Raw genomic sequence first — 20760 nt, forward strand, 5'->3', positions numbered from 1 at the left:
GCTTTTGAGGTGACTTTGAAGAAGCCAGATAATAGGTTGGAAAACACATGAATGGAAATTTCTCATCCATCAGGATAAGGCAAAAGGGGGAAAGGAAACTAAGTACTTCTATGTACTGCACCCGTGGGCCCTACCTCTGTGGGTCTTCAGATGATACTCTTAGTTGTCGCTTTGCCTTTCACTTATCTTAGGTCTGTTTATCCTTACATTAAAGGAAAACTGGATGAGGCAGAGAAGGGATGACAAACTAGAGTAAACAAAGAAGAAACCAAGACGAGATTCTAGACAGAGAATACAAATGTTAGAGAAGTAAGGCTACAACAGCAAAGAAAGGGTAGATAGGAGATTTAGGTTTTGAAAAAGAAAAGATAAACGAACACTGAGAAAAGAGCCAAGGCTAAGAAGAGGGAGAAGGCAGTGGCGGAAACTTATAAGACAAAAACAGGAAAGACTGAACTTCTCTCTACTTTTCTTCTTTCCTCCTTCCTTCATACATGCCAAGTACTAGCTACGTCCTGAGGATAAAAGATGAACAAGACTCATGTGTAATGGGGAGATAATATTATGGCTGACTCTTGGGTGTGGGGATGAGAAATGGGTTTCCAAGGACTGCCCTTTCTGTGTGTAAGGAAGGGACTGAGATAATGGAGACACCCCCCAGCATGGGTTCTGAAGTTACCTTTGTGTTATTGGACTAAGGGTGGAAGAGCAGCTGAGGTGTGTGGGCTAAGGATTCAAGCCTTCCTCGTGGCTCCTCTGGGTGGTAATGAGGATGGTGGTACAGGTACTGGACAGGGGTCTGAACTGAGTCAGGAAGGGGGTGCTTCCTGTGTCCCCAGTGCCACACCCACAGGCACGGTGGAGGGGTCATGTGATCACTTCTCCCTTCCCTGAAGTACCCCTGTGTTGCTGTGGGCTCTTCCCTCGGCCATCAAGTTATGTGGAAAGGGGTGGAAGTTGTGGGAAATTGGAAAATAAAAAAATGAAGAAGAAGAAACACCCTTATCCCAAATTAACAAAAAAGGAACTGAAGAAAAACATTTCGGTATCCAATGTATGGGTCCCTGAAATCCAGGAAGCCCCAGGACCTGAGCACAAATAACCCTTCTTATAGGAGGAGAAGAGGCCGTGTTTAAGGGTGGGTGAAGGGTCTTTGCTGAGGCTGAGCGTGGGACAGAACAAAAAGCTCCTTGGTTTTCACCCTTTGGGGAGAGAAGCACTTTGGGGGAGGTGCTTTTGTGCAAGGTGTTGAAACACTTCCAAAGCCTTACAGGTGCAAAGTATAGAGTTTCCAGGATGTGGCCTTTTGAAAGAGTCAGTCAAATTTGGTTACATATTTAGGTTTGAGGTTGTAAAGCATTGGAGAATAGCTGTGAGTTTCCAGAGTTTGAGAGGAAGATTGATAGTTTAGGACTAGGTCTGGGAACTCTTTCCTACGTGGTCTGTTTTTAAGGTGTATTCGCTGCAGTTGCATTGGGTAATTGGAAGGGCTTAAAAGAACCTGGGGCTGAGTCACTGGCTAGAGAGAGATACTCTAACCTGTAGAGACAAAGCAAGGGAAAGGATACGGCTCTGTTTTTGTTATTTTAACCAAACGTTTTGAAGAGTGGTGTACCAAAGTCCTGTAATGATGGGCAGTGCTTTAAATTGGATAGATAACTTTACTAAAACAATAGCACCACCAATTTTTCTCATTTGCCTGGGGCCATTGAAAACTTTTACAAAATGGCCACAGTCCTTGGATAGCATTTAATTTCCACTGACCTACCTCAGTTCTACTGCTTTGGCAACGATGGCATGAAGTCACAGAAGTTGCCCATGTTTGTTCTTTGAGCAGATGGCCAAGGGAGGAGCTCTGGGGTCATTAAGACAATGATCAAAAACTTTGTGGAGGTTCTGAAATCTCTGGCTTATCTATTGATTTGGGATTCTCACCCTGCTTTCTCCGACTGGAGATGTTCTCCACGATCATTTAGTAAATTTCCTAGCATCCTAACCTTTTATAAAGCTTGGAAGTTTGTTTTCTGGCTCTCATACTTCCCTTTTGAGTTAGTTCTGCCTTTTCTGAGATATTTTTGACAGTCTTCCCAATTAACTTGCAGCTGCTGTTTGGGAAAAGGCCAGATAATCCACAACTGATGGTGGAAAAAACGAAAACAAAAAAAAAAATACCAAAACTTTTAAAACCTGTCTGTCTTCCTACTTTGGGCATGTGGTTTGGTTTTGTTTTCCTTTAAACAGTGTCTAGTTTCTAGACCCCAAAGCCTACAATTCTAATGACATACTTTCTGGTGTCCTCGCCTGGGAGCAATGCTTAAGGAGTGCAACCATAAAAAGCATGATGGGCTGCAATCTCTCTAGTCTCTCATAGTCTCCTCACATTGGTTTTTCAATTTTAAAGAGAACTGCTTGTTGAAAGGGCTTGCCATTGAGTTTCCCCTGGGTAGCGAGCAAGGACCCTGATTCCCAAACTGAAAGTATTAGATGTGAAGATGCTTTGAACAAGGAACAAAAACCCTGTGTTCTAGTTCTAGCACTGACATTATTAGCCGTGTGAACTTCGGCAAATCTCCAGATTTCTTTGGGTTGTGTTTCCTCGTGGGTAAAACTGGGATATTAATACCTACCTCACAGTGTTGTTGTGAGGATTAAATGTGCTCTGTAATCTGTCAGACTATATAAATAGTTGCAATTTTTCGTTATGATTTAAGAGTTATTTTAAAATATTCCCTGGTCACATAGCAGATATGCTGACATTTCTACCATCAGATCAAGGGTTTTCACTGTGATGTCCAGCACAGTTAAATTGCTGGAGCAAAATTTTGTTTTTATGCAAATATTTTTGTGTGAAAAGGGTATATAACTTTCGTCAGTTTCCTAAAGGGAGTTCATTACCCTAAAAAGTTAAAACCCAGTTCTTTAGAATTGGAAAGTTGCATTCAGTAACAGGAATTGCTTCTAGAAGGTCCCTTTTAACATGCCTTGAGTAGTTGTTGCAATGTTTTTTAGATAGCAACATTCTTAATGTGGCCCAATGATTGTACAGATCATGTGAAATTGGGACTGAAAATCTTGGACATACGGTCACAGTGGCCCTTACATTCATACAGTGTGAATGTGTGGGTGTAAAATTCACTTTATGGCCCTATGAACGCCACCTTACCTCAGAGTCTGTTACCTTATTTGTAAAGTGAGGGATTTGACCTTAAAGGTTGCCAAAGTTATTAGTTTGAATTCTCTAGATGGACTTGGACGGAACCCGATTGTGGCAGAAATGAACCAGGCTTTGTGTAGGAGGAAAAGGTGGGAGGGTCAGAGTGAGGAGGAGGCGCAGAGGATCCAAGGAGCTCCATCCTTGATAAAGGTGAGAGACCCAAGCCTGCTGAGGTGAAGAGCCGGGGCTGGAAGAGAGCTGGTGGGCTCCTTCTGAAGATCCAAGACGCTAATAGACAGGAGACTCAACCTCTGCCTTTCATCATGGGACTGACTTGCCAGGACACAAGCTGTCCTTCAATGAGCGAACGTATCATCTTCCCTGAACTCACAGAACTTCCAGTTCTCACAGGAGCTAATGCCTGGAGTCTTTCTACTTCCCACAACAGATGGTTTGGCTACTTCAGGAAAATGCTGCCCTACAATTGCCTCAAGACACAAGTAAGTCATAGGGCTGATGAAGCTGTTTGGAGAGGTTAAGAGAACTTCGTATCTATACTTTAGGGTGGATTGGAATCTTCACCCCCCACATGAGGAATTTTAAGCATAAAATCTTTTTTTTTTTTTTTTAGAAAACTACTATTGATACATTATCATTAACTAAAGTCCATAATTTACATTAAGGTTTGATACTGTGGGGTTTTATTTGTTTGTTGAAAAACTGTGTTGAGGCTATTTGTGTGTGTGTATAATGATTGGCACACATCATATGGTAAGTGTATATTTAACTGCCAAAGAAACTACCAAACTGCTCTCCAAATTGGTGGTACTATTTTACATTCCCACTAGCAGTGTATGATGAGTGTTCTATTCTCACCAACACTTGACATAGTCTTTTTAATTTTAGCCATTCTAACAGGTTTAGAGATGTCTTACTATGATTTAAATTTGTAGTTCCCTATTGATTAGTGATGCTAAGCATCTTTTCTTCTGTTTGTCATTCACATATTTTCTTTGGTAAAGGGTCTGTGCAAATCTCTTGTCCCCCACACTATTTTTTTTATTATTGAGCTTTAAAAGTTCTTTTTATATTGTACATTTAAGCCCTTGATCAGCTATGTCATATGCAAATATTTTTTCCCAGGATATGACTTATCTTTATATTTCATAGTGTTTTTTAAAGAGCAGAAATTTATGATTTTGGTAAAACCCAGTTTATCAATTTGTTCTTTTACAGATTGTGTTTTTGGTGTGCTAGCTAAAAAAAAAAAAAGAAGAAGAAGAAGAAAAGAAAATCATTACCTAACTCAAAGTCACAAAGTTTTTCTCTTGTTTTCATCCAGAAGTTTTATAGTTTTAGATTTTACATTTAGGCCTATGATCCATTCTGGGTTAATTTTTGTATATGATAAAAAAATTTGTATATGGTACTTCAAAGTACGGCTCAAAGTTAAATTATTTTGCATATGGATATCCGATCGTTCCAACACAATTTATTGTTTCCTCACTACTTTGCAACTCTTTCAAAGATCGTTTGTCCATATATATGTGGTTATATTTTTGGACTTTTTGTTGTTGTGTTTTATTAATCTGTTGTTCTTTATGCCAGTGTCACACTATTTTGCTTATGGAGGTTTTTTAATCTCTTGAAATCAGGTTATATATTAGTCTTCTGATTTCTTTTTCAAAGCTGTTTTGCCTATTCTAGGTTTTTTGCATTTCTATATGAATTTTGGAATAAGTTTGTCGTTTTTGCAAAAATGCTTGCTGGGATTTTTGTTAAGATTATATTGAATCTATAGCTCAATTTTCAGAGAATTGCCATCTCAATACTGAGTTTTCTGAACTATGGGCCATGACTAGCTCGCTGTGTAGTTAGAGTTTTTTTTCAGTTTTGTAGTTTCAGTTACAGGACTTTCACATTTTTTGTCAGATTTATCCTAATGAAGTTGTAAATCATATTAATTTCAATTTCCAATTGTGTGTTGCTGGTATTTACAAATACCATTGATTTTTGCATATTGGTCTTGTATCTTGTAAATTTGCTAAACTCACTTATTAGTTCTAGATTTTTTGAAGATTCCATCAGATTTTCGATATAGACAATCCTATCATCTGTGACTAAAGACAGTTTTATTTTATTTTCATTCTGGATGCATTTTCTTTATTCTTGACTTATTGCACTGGTGAGAAACTCCAATACAGTGTTGCATGGAAATGGTGAGAAGCAACAGATGTTTTTTTTTCTTCTTCCTGAGCTAAGGAAGAATGTATTCAGTCTTCCATAATTAAATAAGATTTTAGCTATAGATTTTTATAGATGTCCTTTATCAGATTAAGGAGAGTCTCTTCTCTTACTAGTTTGCTGAGAATTTTTAATCAGGAATGAATGTTAGATTTTGTCAAATGTTAAATGCCTTTCTGCATCCTCTGAGATGATTATGTACTGTCGTTTCTGTTTTGAAAAAAAAACTAGCTTTGTGAAATAGAAAAAATGGGAACAAATGGTCAAATTTTTAAGAATAATACACTTGTAATTCTCTAGAAGAGGGTTCAGTAAACTTTTTCTGTAGTATATATTTTTTACAGTGAATATTTCAGATAGTTAATATTTTAGGCTTTGTAGGCCACAAAGTGTCACTTCTGTTTTTCGTAACACTCCTTTAAATAATAAACTATTTTTATGCTCAAAAATTTTGGTCTGGCCACCTCAGCTAAAAATTCTTTTTATGCTGTTAGAGTTGGCTATATAGTTGTAAAAAGAAGCAGCAGCAGCAGCGACAAAAATGTATGTGGCCAGCAAAGTCCAAATTATCTATCACTGGCCTTTTACCAAAGCCACATAAACTAAAAAATAACAAAACAAAAAAAACAAAAACAAAAAAACATTGCCCACCCCTTATTCTAGAATATTGTTACAAAATACTTCAAAAGGAACATTACATTTTCATGTACTGTATATAGCCAAGATTAAATCAACCCAAGCATGGCAGCTTCTCCTCATCTATTGTACTACACTCTAAACGGGGGCTTTTTTCGAAAAGAGTATAATTATTAAAACATGTGGTATGAAGAAGCAGCTGAGGATGTCAATTTCATTATTAGTCTCAAAATTAATTGATGGTAACTATGCTTAATTTCTCAGAGACTGGAAGACTTGGCTCCTTGGTTTGGAAGCAGTACTAGCTGAGACTTGATTCTTCAGAAATAGACAAGGTATAGTCTTGACTGGCTAGGTGTAATCTTTAAGTCCCCCCCTCTAAGTGTGTTTAACTGACACTGTATAGCAGTAGTTATATTCCTGGTATTATGCTAAATGATTTATTCTCTGGGCCCATCTCTTTGTCTATAAAATGAGAATGATAATGATACTAATAGTACCTTCTTCATAAGGTTGCTTGAAGGGGTTATATGTGGTCAAGTAAGCTATCTAAGACATTCATAGATTGGTGGAGCTAGAATCTGGTTTTTCAGTCTGTACCATGCTGTTTCCTGAGTACATTGTGTTCTCCTTTCTCAGCTTCTTCCCTTTACCATCTCGTCGTCTTCCCTAGGTTTTCTAGGTTGCCACAATGACTGATGGAAGTGAGATGTGAATGAAAAGTCCCATTTGACATCCCTTCTAGTGAACTACAAGATTTATGGCACTTTTTTAAGCAGTGTTCAATTTTAATTTGCAATGTAAAACAATGTTTTATTAATCTTCATTTAAATCTTGATTTAAGATCTCTTCAAGAATTCAAAACTTTGAGTGAGGAGGGCTAGAATGTTTTAGAAAGGAAGAGAGAGACAAGAAGTATAAAACTAAAGAAACGAAGAATTAGGAAACCTTCCACCCTTTTCTTTTCCTCTGACTTGAAATTTGGAGGTAGTCCAAGAGCTTTTCCTACTTGAGCTTCATTTGGATCAACTTTAACCAGTTTGTGTTTTTCCAAATGAACTTCTCAAGGGTAACCATTAACTTCATGTTAATCATGACACTGACGGCTTTTAAAGGTCAAGAAACAAAATAACCAAAATCAAAATGACATTGTAAACTACCTCCCCAAATTTATTTAATATGCACATCACCAGGGGCACTGCCTTTCTTCCTAGGGAATGGGCAGGTCTGTGTCTGTCCAACGCTCAGTTCCACACAGACCCACACTGCTGACTCCCTCTTGTGGCCAGTTCCAATGACTTGGTTCCCCCATAGACTCCTGGTTCTTGGTTTTCCCCTTTCTACATAAATGCATTACTTTCTTATCACACCCCTAGTTGTATGGCTTTACATATATACCAGTTAAGTAGTGTGGGTCTCTTTTTGCCTGGCAAGAGGCCCATTGTTTGACATACAAGGTCACCAGGGAAATGCATTTTTTCATTCCAAGTAGTATGGAGAAATCCTTACCTACTACAAAAATAACTCATAATATTCAGTTTGTATTGTCTTTGAAAGATATTTCATACAAATAAATGCTTTCTCAGTTCATATGTCATCAAAAGTACACTTTATTATAATACTCTAGTATCACTTTGAAGTACCTACATTGTGAGACAGAAGACACCTCAAGAAGGTTGTATACCTTGGTACTAGGTATATAATGTTTTAGGTATATAGTTTTCACTGTTATCAGCTACAGTTTTTTACTTTTACTTGAGCTTCCAGGGAACTCATCTGTGCCCTGTGGGGGTGTCTAAAGCCTTTTTCTTTTACCCAGATTTATCCTTCCCCAAGTACCCGGGTTCTGAAGTGGCAACTTGAAATACATTAACTCCATATAAAAGCTCTATCTTGGTGTCTTCAGTTGTTGATTACTCCAATTTATCATCTACTTAAAGTAGCTTTAGTTCTAGCTCTCATTGGATGTATCTTTCTTGAGGGAGAGGTGTTCTACTTTAGAAGTAACACATCTTCATTTTGGTAAATCTACAAAATATAAAGAGAGAAAGATTATAACCATCTGTAATCCAATCATCTAGATTCAACTTGCTGTTAACATTTTGATGGATATTCCCACAGTGGTTGTCATATACGAGTATACATTTTTTTCCAGAAATGGGATCACTCAGTACAATCCTGCCTTTTAGACTTTTTCTTTTAATTTTTCTGAGCTTATACTCTTCACAACATCAATTTTAACGATCACTCACAAAGGTATGCTTTAATTTATTAAATCTGATGCTGTCCGCAGGTCTCATTCCAGGAGGATTTTCATGTAGAAGAGGAGTGGACACCGACTAGGGACACTGAGAACAAGGACCCTATGATATGGTGTTTGGCTGTCTCTTGATGGGGAGGGCAAATGTGCTTTTGTGGTCAAGTGTGAGATAGACGGGTTCTGTAATGTGGAGATTTGTTTGAAATTGTGCATTTCCACTCATGCAACAAATGGTGCCATTATATACCTAGTACCAAGGTATACAACCTTCTTGAGGTGTCTTCTGTCTCACAATGTAGGTACTTCAAAGTGATACTAGAGTATTATAATAAAGTGTACTTTTGATGACATATGAACTGAGAAAGCATTTATTTGTATGAAATATCTTTCAAAGACAATACAAACTGAATATTATGAGTTATTTTTGTAGTAGGTAAGGATTTCTCCATACTACTTGGAATGAAAAAATGTCATATTATTTGGAGCCCCTACTTGTAAAGAACAGCAAGAAGTGTTCTATATTAACCATTGGAGGGTCCGTCACTATTTAGAGTGTACCAGGACCCCAAGTCTGAACTCTGAGAAAAGGATCAGGGGATGTGGGGATGTGGGTAGCTTTGTTGTTTAATCTATTGGTTTGCTTTGAAGATGCACCTTTCCAGGCCCTAAAATTTTAAATTTATGCAACAACACCTGCAGCTCCACTCACCTTCTGCTCTCAGTAGTTAGTTAATGTGGTGGTACATAGAGTCCCCCTGGGACCATGATGCTGTCTCCTTTCCAAGGTGCCTCTGCCTTGGGGATGCCAAATGTGAGTAGAGTGATAATATCGGCCACTATCTGAAATGGAAATCTCAATCATTCCAGTGGATCTGGAATCCATCTTGTATTTAAGACATTTCCTCCTTAGGGCCTTGTTGGGTCTCAGTCATCTGATCAAACACAGTGGGGAAGAAGGGGGTTCTTCAAACTAGCTTGTCCCCACCTGGCTTGAAACATACAAATGATGTCAACATTCAGCTGTGAGCAGGAAAATATGACTCCAGACAAATGTCTGACTGCAGTTCTACAAAGAAAAGGAGACTTTCAAAGTGAAGTAAGTTCGCTGCAGTCAGCCTAGCCCCGGGTGATTAGGCTTTGGGAACCGCTCCATCAGTTTGTTTGAGCCTCAGGTAACTTCTGAAGGCAGTGTTAACATCACGGACTTTTACATCAGCATTTAGATTCTAGCTCTGTGGTTACAGACCAAGTACGCAACTTTAGAAGTTATTTAAACTTTCTGAGCCAAAATTTGTATTTAAAAGTCAAGTACTTGCAATCTTTCAGGGTTGATGAAAGATGACATAAGGGATCTTTTGTAAAGGGCTTGGCCCAGAACAGGTGCCCTCTGAAGTTAACTGTCTTTCTTCCTTTTTTTCCTTAAGTTCTCACCTGTGTCTAAAAATTTCCTTACGTTCTCACCTGTGATATAATAGCAATGAGTATAGTAACGAAATAGTACTGTTGCCTTTATTACTACTACCAAAAAATGGATGATTTACTAAGCAAATGCCAGAAACTGTGTCATAATGGCTTTACATGGATTACTAATCAGCGTAACCTAGAATGTAGTTACAACTATTAACTTCATGGAATACAAGCAGGTAAAAAAACTGATGCTTAAATAAATTAAGAAACTTGCCCAGACTCACACAGCTAGAGAGCGACTATGACGAATATGAATAAGTGAGTAATGTTTAGTCCCCAGTGTCCACCATGAAATTAGAGCACAGTTATATTGCAAGGCAGGAAACTATAGGCTGTTTATGTCTAATTCTTCATAGTTACCAACAGGTGACAAAGTTTGTCTATTTACAGCATTTGCTGACTTGTCCATAACCTTAAATAACTTGGTAGGGTTGGTTGTGGCTTTCAAACAAGAATTAGTAAGTCCAGTGTAGCCAAGAGAGGATGACCAAGCACTCTGAGATCAGATTTGAAATGTTGAATTATTTTCTAGCAATACTATGAACACATGCGTGAACAGACAATATGGTTTATACATCCAGATGGTCGTTGAATCCTCCTTAGAACATCCCTACCTCATGATTGTCCAGACTACTTGAACACCTCCAAAGATGGGGAACACATCACCTCTTAAAGAAGTCCTTTTCACCTTTAGAGAATACCAATTGAAAATCCTGCCTGTTGGTGTATTAGTGGCCTACATGTGAATAAGCAAAACTTTTAAAACATCAGAAGAAAATAGAGAAAAATATCTTATTATCTTGGAGAAGTGAATTATTTATTAAGCAAAATCACAAGAGAAAAAAAAGATACATCTGCTTACATTAAAAAAAATTTACATTTCTATTTCTCAAAAGACATCACAAAAATATGAAAAATAAGTCACAGGGAGATGATATATCATCTCCCTGTGACTTATTTTTCATATTTTTAAGTACAGCACTTATAAATGACAAAGAAGTAACGTCCAATGTGTGTATGTATGTATAAGAGAAGGAAACAATACAATAAAACAAAAAAAAAATAGGAAAAATAGGAAGACACTCCTTAAGGGAAAAAAATGGAGATTGATTTGATTAACCTTGATTTTCATTTAGCTTGATAAACATTTAATTGTAATAATATTAGTCTGCAATTCTTTGAGCTCTTTCAATGTGGACTAGGAACTAGTTGTGTGTGTGTGTGTGTGTGTGTGTGTGTGTGTTAAGTTGTTTCATATGTTTTCCATAAACTTTTCAAAAGCTGTATCTTCAAATGTAAATATAAACTTAATGTGTTTTAGCAAACTGAGCAATTTTGAAAGTTTAACATGGGAAATTTATCCAAGGAAATTATTTTAGTAATAACCAAAATTTACTAAGCCTATTATGTACCTTGTGCTTTCTATGTCTAATCTCTAATCCTCGCAAAAGGAAGGTAATAGGTACTGTTACTCTCACTTAGTAGATAACATTGGAGCTCAGAGCATTTTAATAACTTGGTGAAGGTCACACATATAGAAAGTGGCAGATAGATTGTGAACCCAAGTTTGGAAGACTCCAAAATTCACTGCTCTGTCTTTTCTTCACTCTGAAGATCACAGAAAAGGGACACGTGACCCAGGCTGGGTGCTCACAGAAGGCTTTCAAGAGGAAGGGATGTTTGAACGTAGTCCTAGAAGGATGAATAGGAGTCTTGAAGGCTGGTGGAGGGCGGGATGTGAAAGTCATGGAAGTGAGGGAATATAATACTTTCAGGGAACAGCAAGTAAAGGACTGATTGCACTTTATGACTTACAAAGTTCTTTAACGCAAAAATTCCCATTCTCTCTTCAGGAAGGAATTAACGTCTTTCCCATCTTCGGGAAGAATACAAGGCAAATTAGAGGTGCAATGACTTGTGCAAGGACATGGAAAAAGTAAATTGCTGAACTAGAGCTCAAAGTCAACTGTTTCTGATGCCAGATTCTGTAGTGCTGCTCCTGTAGTGCTGTGGCAGTTACAAATGTTCACTGCATGTTTTCCATTCTAACCTCATTTCTGGTTTTATCACATCGTCCCTACTTTTATTTGCCTTCTGTTCCAATTCACCTACTTCTTTTTGTTTTATCTGATCATGCTGCACGTATTTTTTATGTGCAACTATCAATGAACTATCAGTGAACCAGGGCATAAATCGATAAATACTTCAATACCCACACAAAGGAAGTTGTTTTGATATTTTTTATTCCCTTCCAGTTTTAGGCTTTAGGAAACCGTATCTTTATCCAACTATGATGTTAAGGAATATATAATTGAGTATATTGCTAGTTTCATCGAATGTTCCATCAGAAACACGTTTCTATGTTGCTACAGTCTTCTTGATGATGACTTTCCACAACTATTTTTTTCTATAAAGGGACATGGCCGTTCCCACACCCCTGGACATTTAGACTGGTTATTTGCTGGTTTTCCAAGGCTAGTGAACCATGAGGCTTCTGTAGGACTTTTCACTATCCCAAGTCTTCCCACTGGAGCCTCTTTAACAGGCTTCACACTTTGTTCTTCCCATTCCAGGGGCATAGGTATGACACATATTAATTTTTTTTTTATTGAGGCAATGTTGGTTTGTAATGTTATATAAGTTTCAGGTGTACAAAATTATAATTCAATATCTGTATACACTAGAGTATGCTCACCACCATAAGTCTAGTTTATTTAGGGTTCTTTCTCAGTGGATTACAGGTCTTTTCCATATTTACTATGTCAGCCTCTAGCCTTTGATATATTTCCTGGGTCTTTGTTATGTAAATCACTTCAAATCCTGTTTGGGAACAAGGTATGGTAAAAAGAATGAATACACTTCCTGGGAGAACAAGGATTCTGTTTACAAAAGGTACAGCACTACTGTGCCTAGACTTCCTGCTTATGCCAATTGCATGCTTTAATTGATTAGGTGTAAACAAGGTGTATAGTTGCAACTCAAGGCCTGGGGAAAAGGGTCTCTTTCTCTTTTCTAGCTGCCTAGAGAGGAGATGGGTTCAAGATAAACAGCTTTGAGTGGTTAAAAGCACACAGGATCAGAAGCCAGATGGATCTGGGTGAGAGCTCCAGTTCTGCTCTTAATGGATGTGAGATTTTGGACAAGTTGTTTATCTTCTATGAGCTATAGAAGATGATTTAGGAATTCAATAAGACCCAGTATATAGTGAATATTCAGGAAAAGTTAATATTATTATTGGGAGAGTTTCTTTGAAATAACAATTTCAAAGCTTTGAATACAAGATGATGGTGAACTTTATGTGGTCATAAGGCACAAAATAATGAAACAACTGGAGTGATCAGAGTTTCCACTGAGGGGTTGGGTTGTTTTTCACTTTCTCCCAATGTGATTTCAGAATCAGGAAGGAAACCAGGCCTCTAACTGTGGATACAGCTGTAGCTATGGGTTTAAGTGAATGAATAACTGGAGTGCATGCCTGGGTAAGTAATTTAATTTTTCTGTAGCTAACTTTCTCTTCTGTAGAATACTGATTCATGGAAAACTAATGGTTTGGGAAAACCCTCTAGATAGAGATTGTGTTTATAGCCATACTTACGTGGTTCTGGGAACATGGAAATACTGGTATCACAATTACTCATATCCCATGCCCTGCTTTCAGTGGCATTTACCTACTGACAAAATGTTTGTGTTTATATCACAAAGGCCTTCAGGAGAGTGAAAGCCATTTTCACTGAGGCCTAATTTGAAGTGAGCTGGCACATATCAACAGGACATAATGCAGTTGTGCTCTGTTTTAGAGACCATTGAGTTATGAATTTGCAGATTGACCTGAAGAATCAAATAGAAATGATACAGTCGGAGCCTTGGGCACTCTGCTTGCAAGTGTGGCTTCAGCAGGAATGGTTACTGCTCCCTGGCTGCATATTGATCCATGATCCACCACCCCCCTCTACCCCCCAAAAAGCATATATTGGAGGAGAACAGTGATCAATTGAGAAAGAAAGCATTAATTACTACCCAGAGAAAATATTCACTCTCCTTACCTTTAAGGATTTGGAAATAATGGTGCTTATTCTAAAGTCAGGATAGTGGGAAACATTTATTAGCAGACTGAGTCGCTTTAAGAATTAATATTCTGGGTGTAAAATGCAACACAAGCCACACACACAATAGACTGAATTATAACGAACTGAGTGAATGGAGGAAGGAAAGGAGGAAGAGAGGGAAGGATGGAGGGAGGGAGGGAGGGAGGGGGGAGAGAGAGAGAGAGAGAGAGAGAGAGAGAACAAAAAAGCTAGAACTTACAATATGTGGGCTACGATTCATAGTTTGAATGACCCTACACGAGTCTCTTAACCTGAGCCTCAGTTTCTCATCTGGTTAACAGAAGCAATGTCCACTTCACTGGTTTGTTGTAAAAAAGAAATGGAATACCACAGTTAGAGAGATTGTGGTTAAAAGCACCTGACAGTCATAAGACCTGGATTGTAGATCAGGTTCAATTCAACACAATATAATTCATCAAATATTTACTGAGCACTTATTCTCTGCCTGGTATTGTATCCCCAGGTGCTGGAATTGGATAAGAGATGAAAAAGACAGCTAGGCTGGTCCTTGGATAGGACAACTGGGATGAAGGCAGACCAGGTTATGCATTGTAGCACTTTTATTTTACATATATTCCTAATCGGTCCCCCAAACTCTACTCTGGTTGAATTGCCCCAGTCCTTGCCCTCAAGAAATTCAGCTTATTAGGGGAGACAAACCTGTAAACCAAAAATCCCAAAGCAGCATGCAGAACGCGGCAGTGGTAAATAGACCGCTTATGGAGGGAATGAGGAGGCGCTGGTGAACTGTGGTGGGATTGTTGGGTAAAGGATCCTGAACGCATGATGTCTGGCTGAATTATGGAAAATAAACAGGAGTCCACAGCGAGAGAAAGCAGAGAAAGCATTTCAGATAACAGGAAGCATCACATGCAGAGCCAAATAAACAGGAAATTGCTAGTTCCAGGTCCTGCCATTAACTAGCTTTATTTAACCTTTATAGAATTTCCTTCTCTCTCTGGGCTTCCAGTTTTCTCACCTTAGAAAATAAAGGTTGGGGGTGGAAAGATGCAACCTAGATTTTCTGTAAGACTGTATAACTGGATACCTCCATGCTGGAGCAGAGAGAAAAGCAGTAGCTTGGGAAATATGTTATTTTAAGGGCATGATCCAGAAGCCCCATCTTTTGTGACAAGATGACAAGCAGAACCTGAAGTCATTCAGAAATTTTTTGCATACATTAATTCCCCCACGTCACCAGTGTTTATGGCATTGACTGAGCCAGGCCCTGTGCTGTTAAGAAGGCCAGCGTCCAGCACAGGTACGCAGGAATAACTAATCCACGAGTACCATGGAAACCATATTGGTCAGTACATGGCAGGTGCGTGGGGGCAGTAAAATAGAAGTCCTTAAGGCGTTGTAAGTCATGTGAAGGGTGACAGGATTTAGTTCCTAGCAAAAAGGAGGCCTTTCTCCAAGAGGCCGCCAATATTTTCAGCTGCCACTTGTCCCTTGGCAGGGCGATGAGGCTTCCTTTTTTCACCTGTAACCTTTCACAGGCTTGTACACGGGGCTTCGGGCACGCAGAGCGGATGCAAATCCCAGAGGGCGCCTGCTGACCAGAGGGCGCCTGCTCCGGCGACAGCTTTGCTCACACGTGGGCACCAACTGCTGCAGGGACGCCCAGCGTCTGCGGGAAGGGGTGGCCTGAAAGGCGGACTGTCCAGGGCCTCCAGGGGTTGGGCTCCCGGCCAGGGGGCGGGACTCAGGCTACCGGTATAAGAGAGGAGCGCCACTGTCCCGGCCACAGTACTGAAGCTAGCGACTCATCCGTGACCAGGAGGCAAGAGCACTAAACTTGCAACTCTTGATCCAGAGTGACTGAAGAAGAGGAAAAGGTTTGATTTCTATTTTGTCGTTTATTTTGTATTAATGAATGTAAGGCCGGGCGGGTTTGTGGGTGCGAGAGAGCTCGGCTGACTGGCCGGGAGGTAAACGCGTTGGTACCCTCAGACGGCCCGGGGGAGGGGTCCAACCACGTCTCAAGCGGCCCCCAGACGTCCAAACTCAACAGCTTCTCTTCCCCGCAGGAGCGCTTCTTCTCGTCACTCCCAGCCCCAGTGTTGCAGGATGCGGCTCCTCGGGAAACTCCGCGCCTCCACCGCGGGCAGCGCTGCTCCGGAGCCCGCCTTCTCCAATGTGCTCACCCCGGGTCGCATCCCTGAGTTCTGCATCCCGCCGCGGCTGCCAGTGCCCTGCGCGCCTGAATCCCAGCCCCCGGCCGCCGCTGTGCCGCGGCGGTGCGCAGCCGAGCCCGACCTGTGGCCCGGAGGAGCTGACGACGGCGCGGGGCGCACGGACTGGGACCCGCGCTCGCAGGCCGCCCTCTCGTTGCCGCACCTGCCCCGCGTGCGCACCGCCTATGGCTTCTGCGCTCTTCTGGAGAGCCCGCACACCCGCCGCAAGGAGTCGCTCTTCCTGGGGTGCCCCAGCGCCTCCACGCTCCTGCACCCTCCCGCCGCCGGGCCCGTGCTCCGCGCGCGGGCCAACACCTACAGCAGCGGAGGAGACGCCCCCATCGGATCACCGGGCGGAGGCTCCTCCCGCACCTCCACGGTCCCGGGCGGCCCCCGCCTGCCCCGGAACGCGCTCGCCCCGCGGTCCCGCGGCCGCCGCCTCCTGCGCGCCCCCGAAGTGCTACTGAACCGCGCGCTGCGGGCTCGGAGGAGTCGTGGCCTGGCCCGCGCCCGCTCCGTGTCCAGCGGGGACGAGGACGAGGAGCGTGGCCCTGGCTCCGGGTCCCCAGCCCGGGACCCCTTCACATCTGCTCCGCAGCCTCCCAACCCACGGCCCGAACGCCTGGAGGCAGAGGGCACCGTGACTCTGGGCCACGCCGGCGGCGCCCTGCGCCTGGCCGCCGAGTACAGTCGGCCAAGCGGGCGCCTCCGCATCCGGCTGCTCGGTGCCGAGGGCCCCGCGGGAGGAGCGGCTGAGTTCCCCGCCGTCGGCTGCAGCATCAGCTTCGTCCTGCAGCCGCCGGGCAAGACGCGCCAGCGGCGCAGCGCCGTGGTGCGGCCGAGCTGCAAGGCGGTCTTCGACCAGGACTTTTGCTTCGACGGGCTCTCGGAGGACGAGGTGCGCCGCCTGGCGGTGCGCGTCAAGGCCGAGAACAAAGGCCGCGGCCTGGAGCGGGGCCGCCTGCTGGGCCAGGGCGAGCTGCTGCTGGGCTCCCTCCTGCTGCTCTGAGGGTACACAGGTCTCAGGCCCTGCCTGTGGGGACTCGCTGCTCACTGGGGACTCTCACTCGGACACTGACAGCCGCTTTGTACAAATTAAATATTATTTATTCATTTTTCTATTCATAATCTTGCTTTATTGACATTTTAGTTCTTAGCTGTCTGCTTTTGTCATCGTTTATTTGGTAGGGAAGGACAAAATAAGGACCCCTTCCTCTCTTCACAGCATCCAATCCCCTTTTCCAGGACATTTTTAATTTAGAGGCAAAAAGGGTTGGCTTGTCACTAGAAGAGAAAGGAACTACATCCCATCTGCGTTGTTTTTCCTCCCTGCTTTATATTAATGCTAAATGGTTTGTGGGTTTAAAAAGAAAAGTTATTCCTTCAGAATCATGCCCAATGCTAATATTCATATGTACAGCTTTACATATTTGATGTGGCACAGGTCCATATCTTCTTTCGTGCCTACATGCGCTTCAGAATAAGGACACCTGAGTGGGGAAAAAATTATTTTCCCATTGAGAAAGGACAGGATTCTTTTGAAAGGGAAGTCTTCAAAAATTGCTAAGGAAAGGGGAACTAAAATGGATGCATGGTCATGTAGGGAATAGACATTCCTGGCATCCCCCTCTTCCTTCTTCTAGAGTGGTCAGAAAAGGTCTCCCTAAAGGTCTCCCTAAGACCTGAGGAAGGAATCATCTGCAAGAGAAACTTAATCCATTCAAATTACCTCTTAATGTGTCCATATGACCCCTTAATACATCCAAACCAGAATTCTTGATTTTTCCCTCCCAAATCTCCTCCTCCCCTAGTCTTCCTTCCTTCCTTCCTTCCTTCCTTCCTTCCTTCCTTCCTTCCTTCCTTCCTTCTTTCCTTCCTTTCTCTCTCTCTCTCTCTTTCTCTCTTTCTCTCTCTCCCTCTCCCCCTCCCTCCCTCTCTCCCTCCCTCCCTCTCTCTCTCCTTCTTTCCTTCTTCCTGCCTTCTTCCTTCCTTCTTTCTTTCTTTTTTAGTCTTTTTTATTTCAATAAATGGCACCATCATTCTTTATTTCACACAAACCAAGAGTCTGGAATCATTCTTCTCTTTCCTGTCTCATTCCATTTTTCTCAGATGTAAATGTCACCTCCTCCTTAGAGCACCCTATCTTGTCCATCCTATCTAAAAAAGGGGGGGAGCACCATTGGCATCATTGGCACTGTCACTGCTTTATTCTTCTTCATAGCACTTATTACTACCTGACGTCATATTATACAATTTTTTGTTGTTTACCTTCTCTTCCACTAGAATGTATGCTTTATAAAGGCAGGAACTTTGTTTATTCATTGCTCTATTTCTAGTGCCTAGAATAGAGTCTGGCACATAGTAGACACTCAATAAATACTGACTAAATGTTGAATGAATATAGGAAGAGATGAAATCAATAGAGAAGAGTAAAGGACCTAAGACCAAGCCTTGACACAAACCAACCTTCATAAATTCAATAGATGGGGAGAAGTCAGTATAGGAGAAAGAGAAGCAGCAGCCAATGGGGTAGGGAAAAGACGAGGCATGTGGATTCACGGAAGCCAAGACAGGAAAGTATTCCAAGAAGGAGGGGATGTTCAACTCATTTAAATCTTGCAAGGGACTCAAGAAAAATGAGAACAGAGAAATGCTATTGGCATTGGCAAGATGAAGGTTAGCAATCAGTTTGACTAGAGCAGTTCTATGAGAGTAGTGACAAGAGGAGGCAAACTAGACTGGATTAAAACATGAAAGGAAGGTGAAAAAGTACAGACAGAAAGTTTTGGAAAAGGGGAGAGGAGAAAAAGTGCTCTAGCTGGAAGAGAATACTGAGTCAAAGGAGATTTGTTTTAATGTGAAAGAATCCAACACATTTGGAATATCCAGGATAGAGGGAGATATTGTCAGTGAAGAGAAAGAAAACCAGCAATAACTGTTGGAGCAGAGTCTTTGGAAAAGCAAGGGTGTCCAGAACATACCTCGGTAGAAGCAGTGATCAAGAACCCATGTTCCTGATACATACCTTGTTCCGTATCTCTACTCTGCCACCCACAGCACCATTCCATCCTCAGGTGGGACCCATTTGTAGTCGTAGGATGTTGGCTGAGAACAGCTGTGACTACCCCATGATTTCTCATTAGAGTTCAGGCTGGAGAGAAGGCCTTGTTTCTGCAAGCATTTCCATAGGACTGAGGAAGAACTTCCCCAGAAGTCTCCAGCAAATTTCTCTACGTACAGTAGGCCCCCCGCCAATCCACAGTTTCACTTTGTGCCATTTTAGTTACCCGCGGTCAACTACAGTCTGAAAATATTAATGGAAATTTCCAGAAATAAACAATTCATGAGTTTTAAATTGCACACCATTCTGAGCAACGAGCATGATAAACTCTCCCATTGTCCTGCTCCGTACCACCCAGGACATGAAGCATCCGTTCGTCCAGCGTCTACATACTGAATGTGTTACCTGCCCATTAGACACTTAGTCGTCAGATCTACTGTCACAGTTTCACATGCTTGTGTCCAAGTAACACTTGTTTTACTTAATAATGACTCCAAAGCTCCAGAGTATTGATGTTGGCAATTCAGATATGCCAAAGAGAAGCTGTAAAGTATTTTCTTTAAGTGAAAATGTGTGTATGTATAGGAAAAAAAATAGTATATAGAAGGTTGGTACTATCCACAGTTTCAGACATCCACTGGGGGTCTTGGAACTATCTCCCTGTGGTTAAGGGGGGACCACTATATTTTATTGGCCCACATTGGGTTGCACTCCCACTCATGAACAACTCCCTGCAAGGGGAAGAGTATTAGTCTTAGAGATATAGGGCTTATCTCTAGCTGAGTGCAAGATCAGTGTCTACTGAGCCAGATGCTTCTTCCTGTTAGGAAATAAGAAAGGGGAAATGAGGTGGAATATTAGGAAGACCAGAAAGTCTGAGGCCAAAAAGACCCAGCTTCAAATATAGGCTCTGCTATCAGGTAGTTGTGTGATCTTTGAGCAAATACTTCTTTGAACCTCAGTTTTGTCTTTTCTGAAATACTGGGTGTGAAGATGCCCAGGGTTAAATGACATAATTGCATTTAGTTACTTAAGATTCATAGGAACAGAGGCAGGCAGCATTTTATTTTCAAATATAAGTTGAACATCCCCTCTTTATCGCATGTGGATGAATATAATTTTGCTGAATGGCTTTATGTACATCTGTAGTTCTCATCTTGAGTCTGTACAAAGGGCTTAGTCTGCTTGGGAACGTGTGTGGGTGACTGCACTAAAAGACATAAACACAAAGAATTACCTCTTTCTATTCCACTGGTTATACACTTTAGACTCCATCTGCCATGTTCCACAGAGAGGAACAACAGCTCAGCTGATGCGTGCTTCTAAAATCCAACCATTTTGATGAGTTTTCATCATTTGCGAATATCCAGGCCTTGATAAGATAGCCTCATGTGACCAGACACTAGTATTTATCCTGACAGGGAAAATCCCTATTTTATTTTATTTGGCAAAAAGTATAGGATTTATTTTCCAGATTGGTAACAGTTCCTGATTTTACAAAGAGCCAGTGTCTCCTGTCTGTGTCTGTCAGGAGACAGTGCTTCATTTTTCTGAACTGTCCATGCAGCATCTGGATCTTTGTCACTTCCTCCTCCTGGTCACCTGGACCAGAGCCACCATATCTTCCTCCTTTACGCACAAGCTTTGCACTGCCC

General features: G+C 41.5%; 1 protein-coding gene across 1 annotated transcript; it reads left to right on the forward strand.

Moving 5' to 3' along the window:
- The first annotated feature begins 3386 nt into the window (after positions 1-3386).
- On the forward strand, positions 3387-17122 carry LOC117023626 (C2 calcium-dependent domain-containing protein 4A). Its single transcript, XM_033108652.1, has 6 exons — positions 3387-3654; positions 6299-6369; positions 8328-8407; positions 13156-13240; positions 15367-15705; positions 15898-17122. Exon 6 carries the CDS (start codon positions 15938-15940, stop codon positions 17051-17053), a length of 1116 nt encoding a protein of 371 aa, XP_032964543.1. The 5' UTR covers positions 3387-3654; positions 6299-6369; positions 8328-8407; positions 13156-13240; positions 15367-15705; positions 15898-15937; the 3' UTR covers positions 17054-17122.
- The last annotated feature ends 3638 nt before the right edge of the window (positions 17123-20760 follow it).

The sequence above is a fragment of the Rhinolophus ferrumequinum genome, chromosome 6, assembly GCF_004115265.2.
Source record: "Rhinolophus ferrumequinum isolate MPI-CBG mRhiFer1 chromosome 6, mRhiFer1_v1.p, whole genome shotgun sequence".
Taxonomy (NCBI): Eukaryota; Metazoa; Chordata; class Mammalia; order Chiroptera; family Rhinolophidae; genus Rhinolophus; species Rhinolophus ferrumequinum.

Coding starts and splice junctions, on each gene's coding strand:
- LOC117023626 (XM_033108652.1), top strand. CDS start 15,938: ATGCGGCTCCTCGGGAAACTCCGCGCCTCCACCGCGGGCAGCGCTGCT.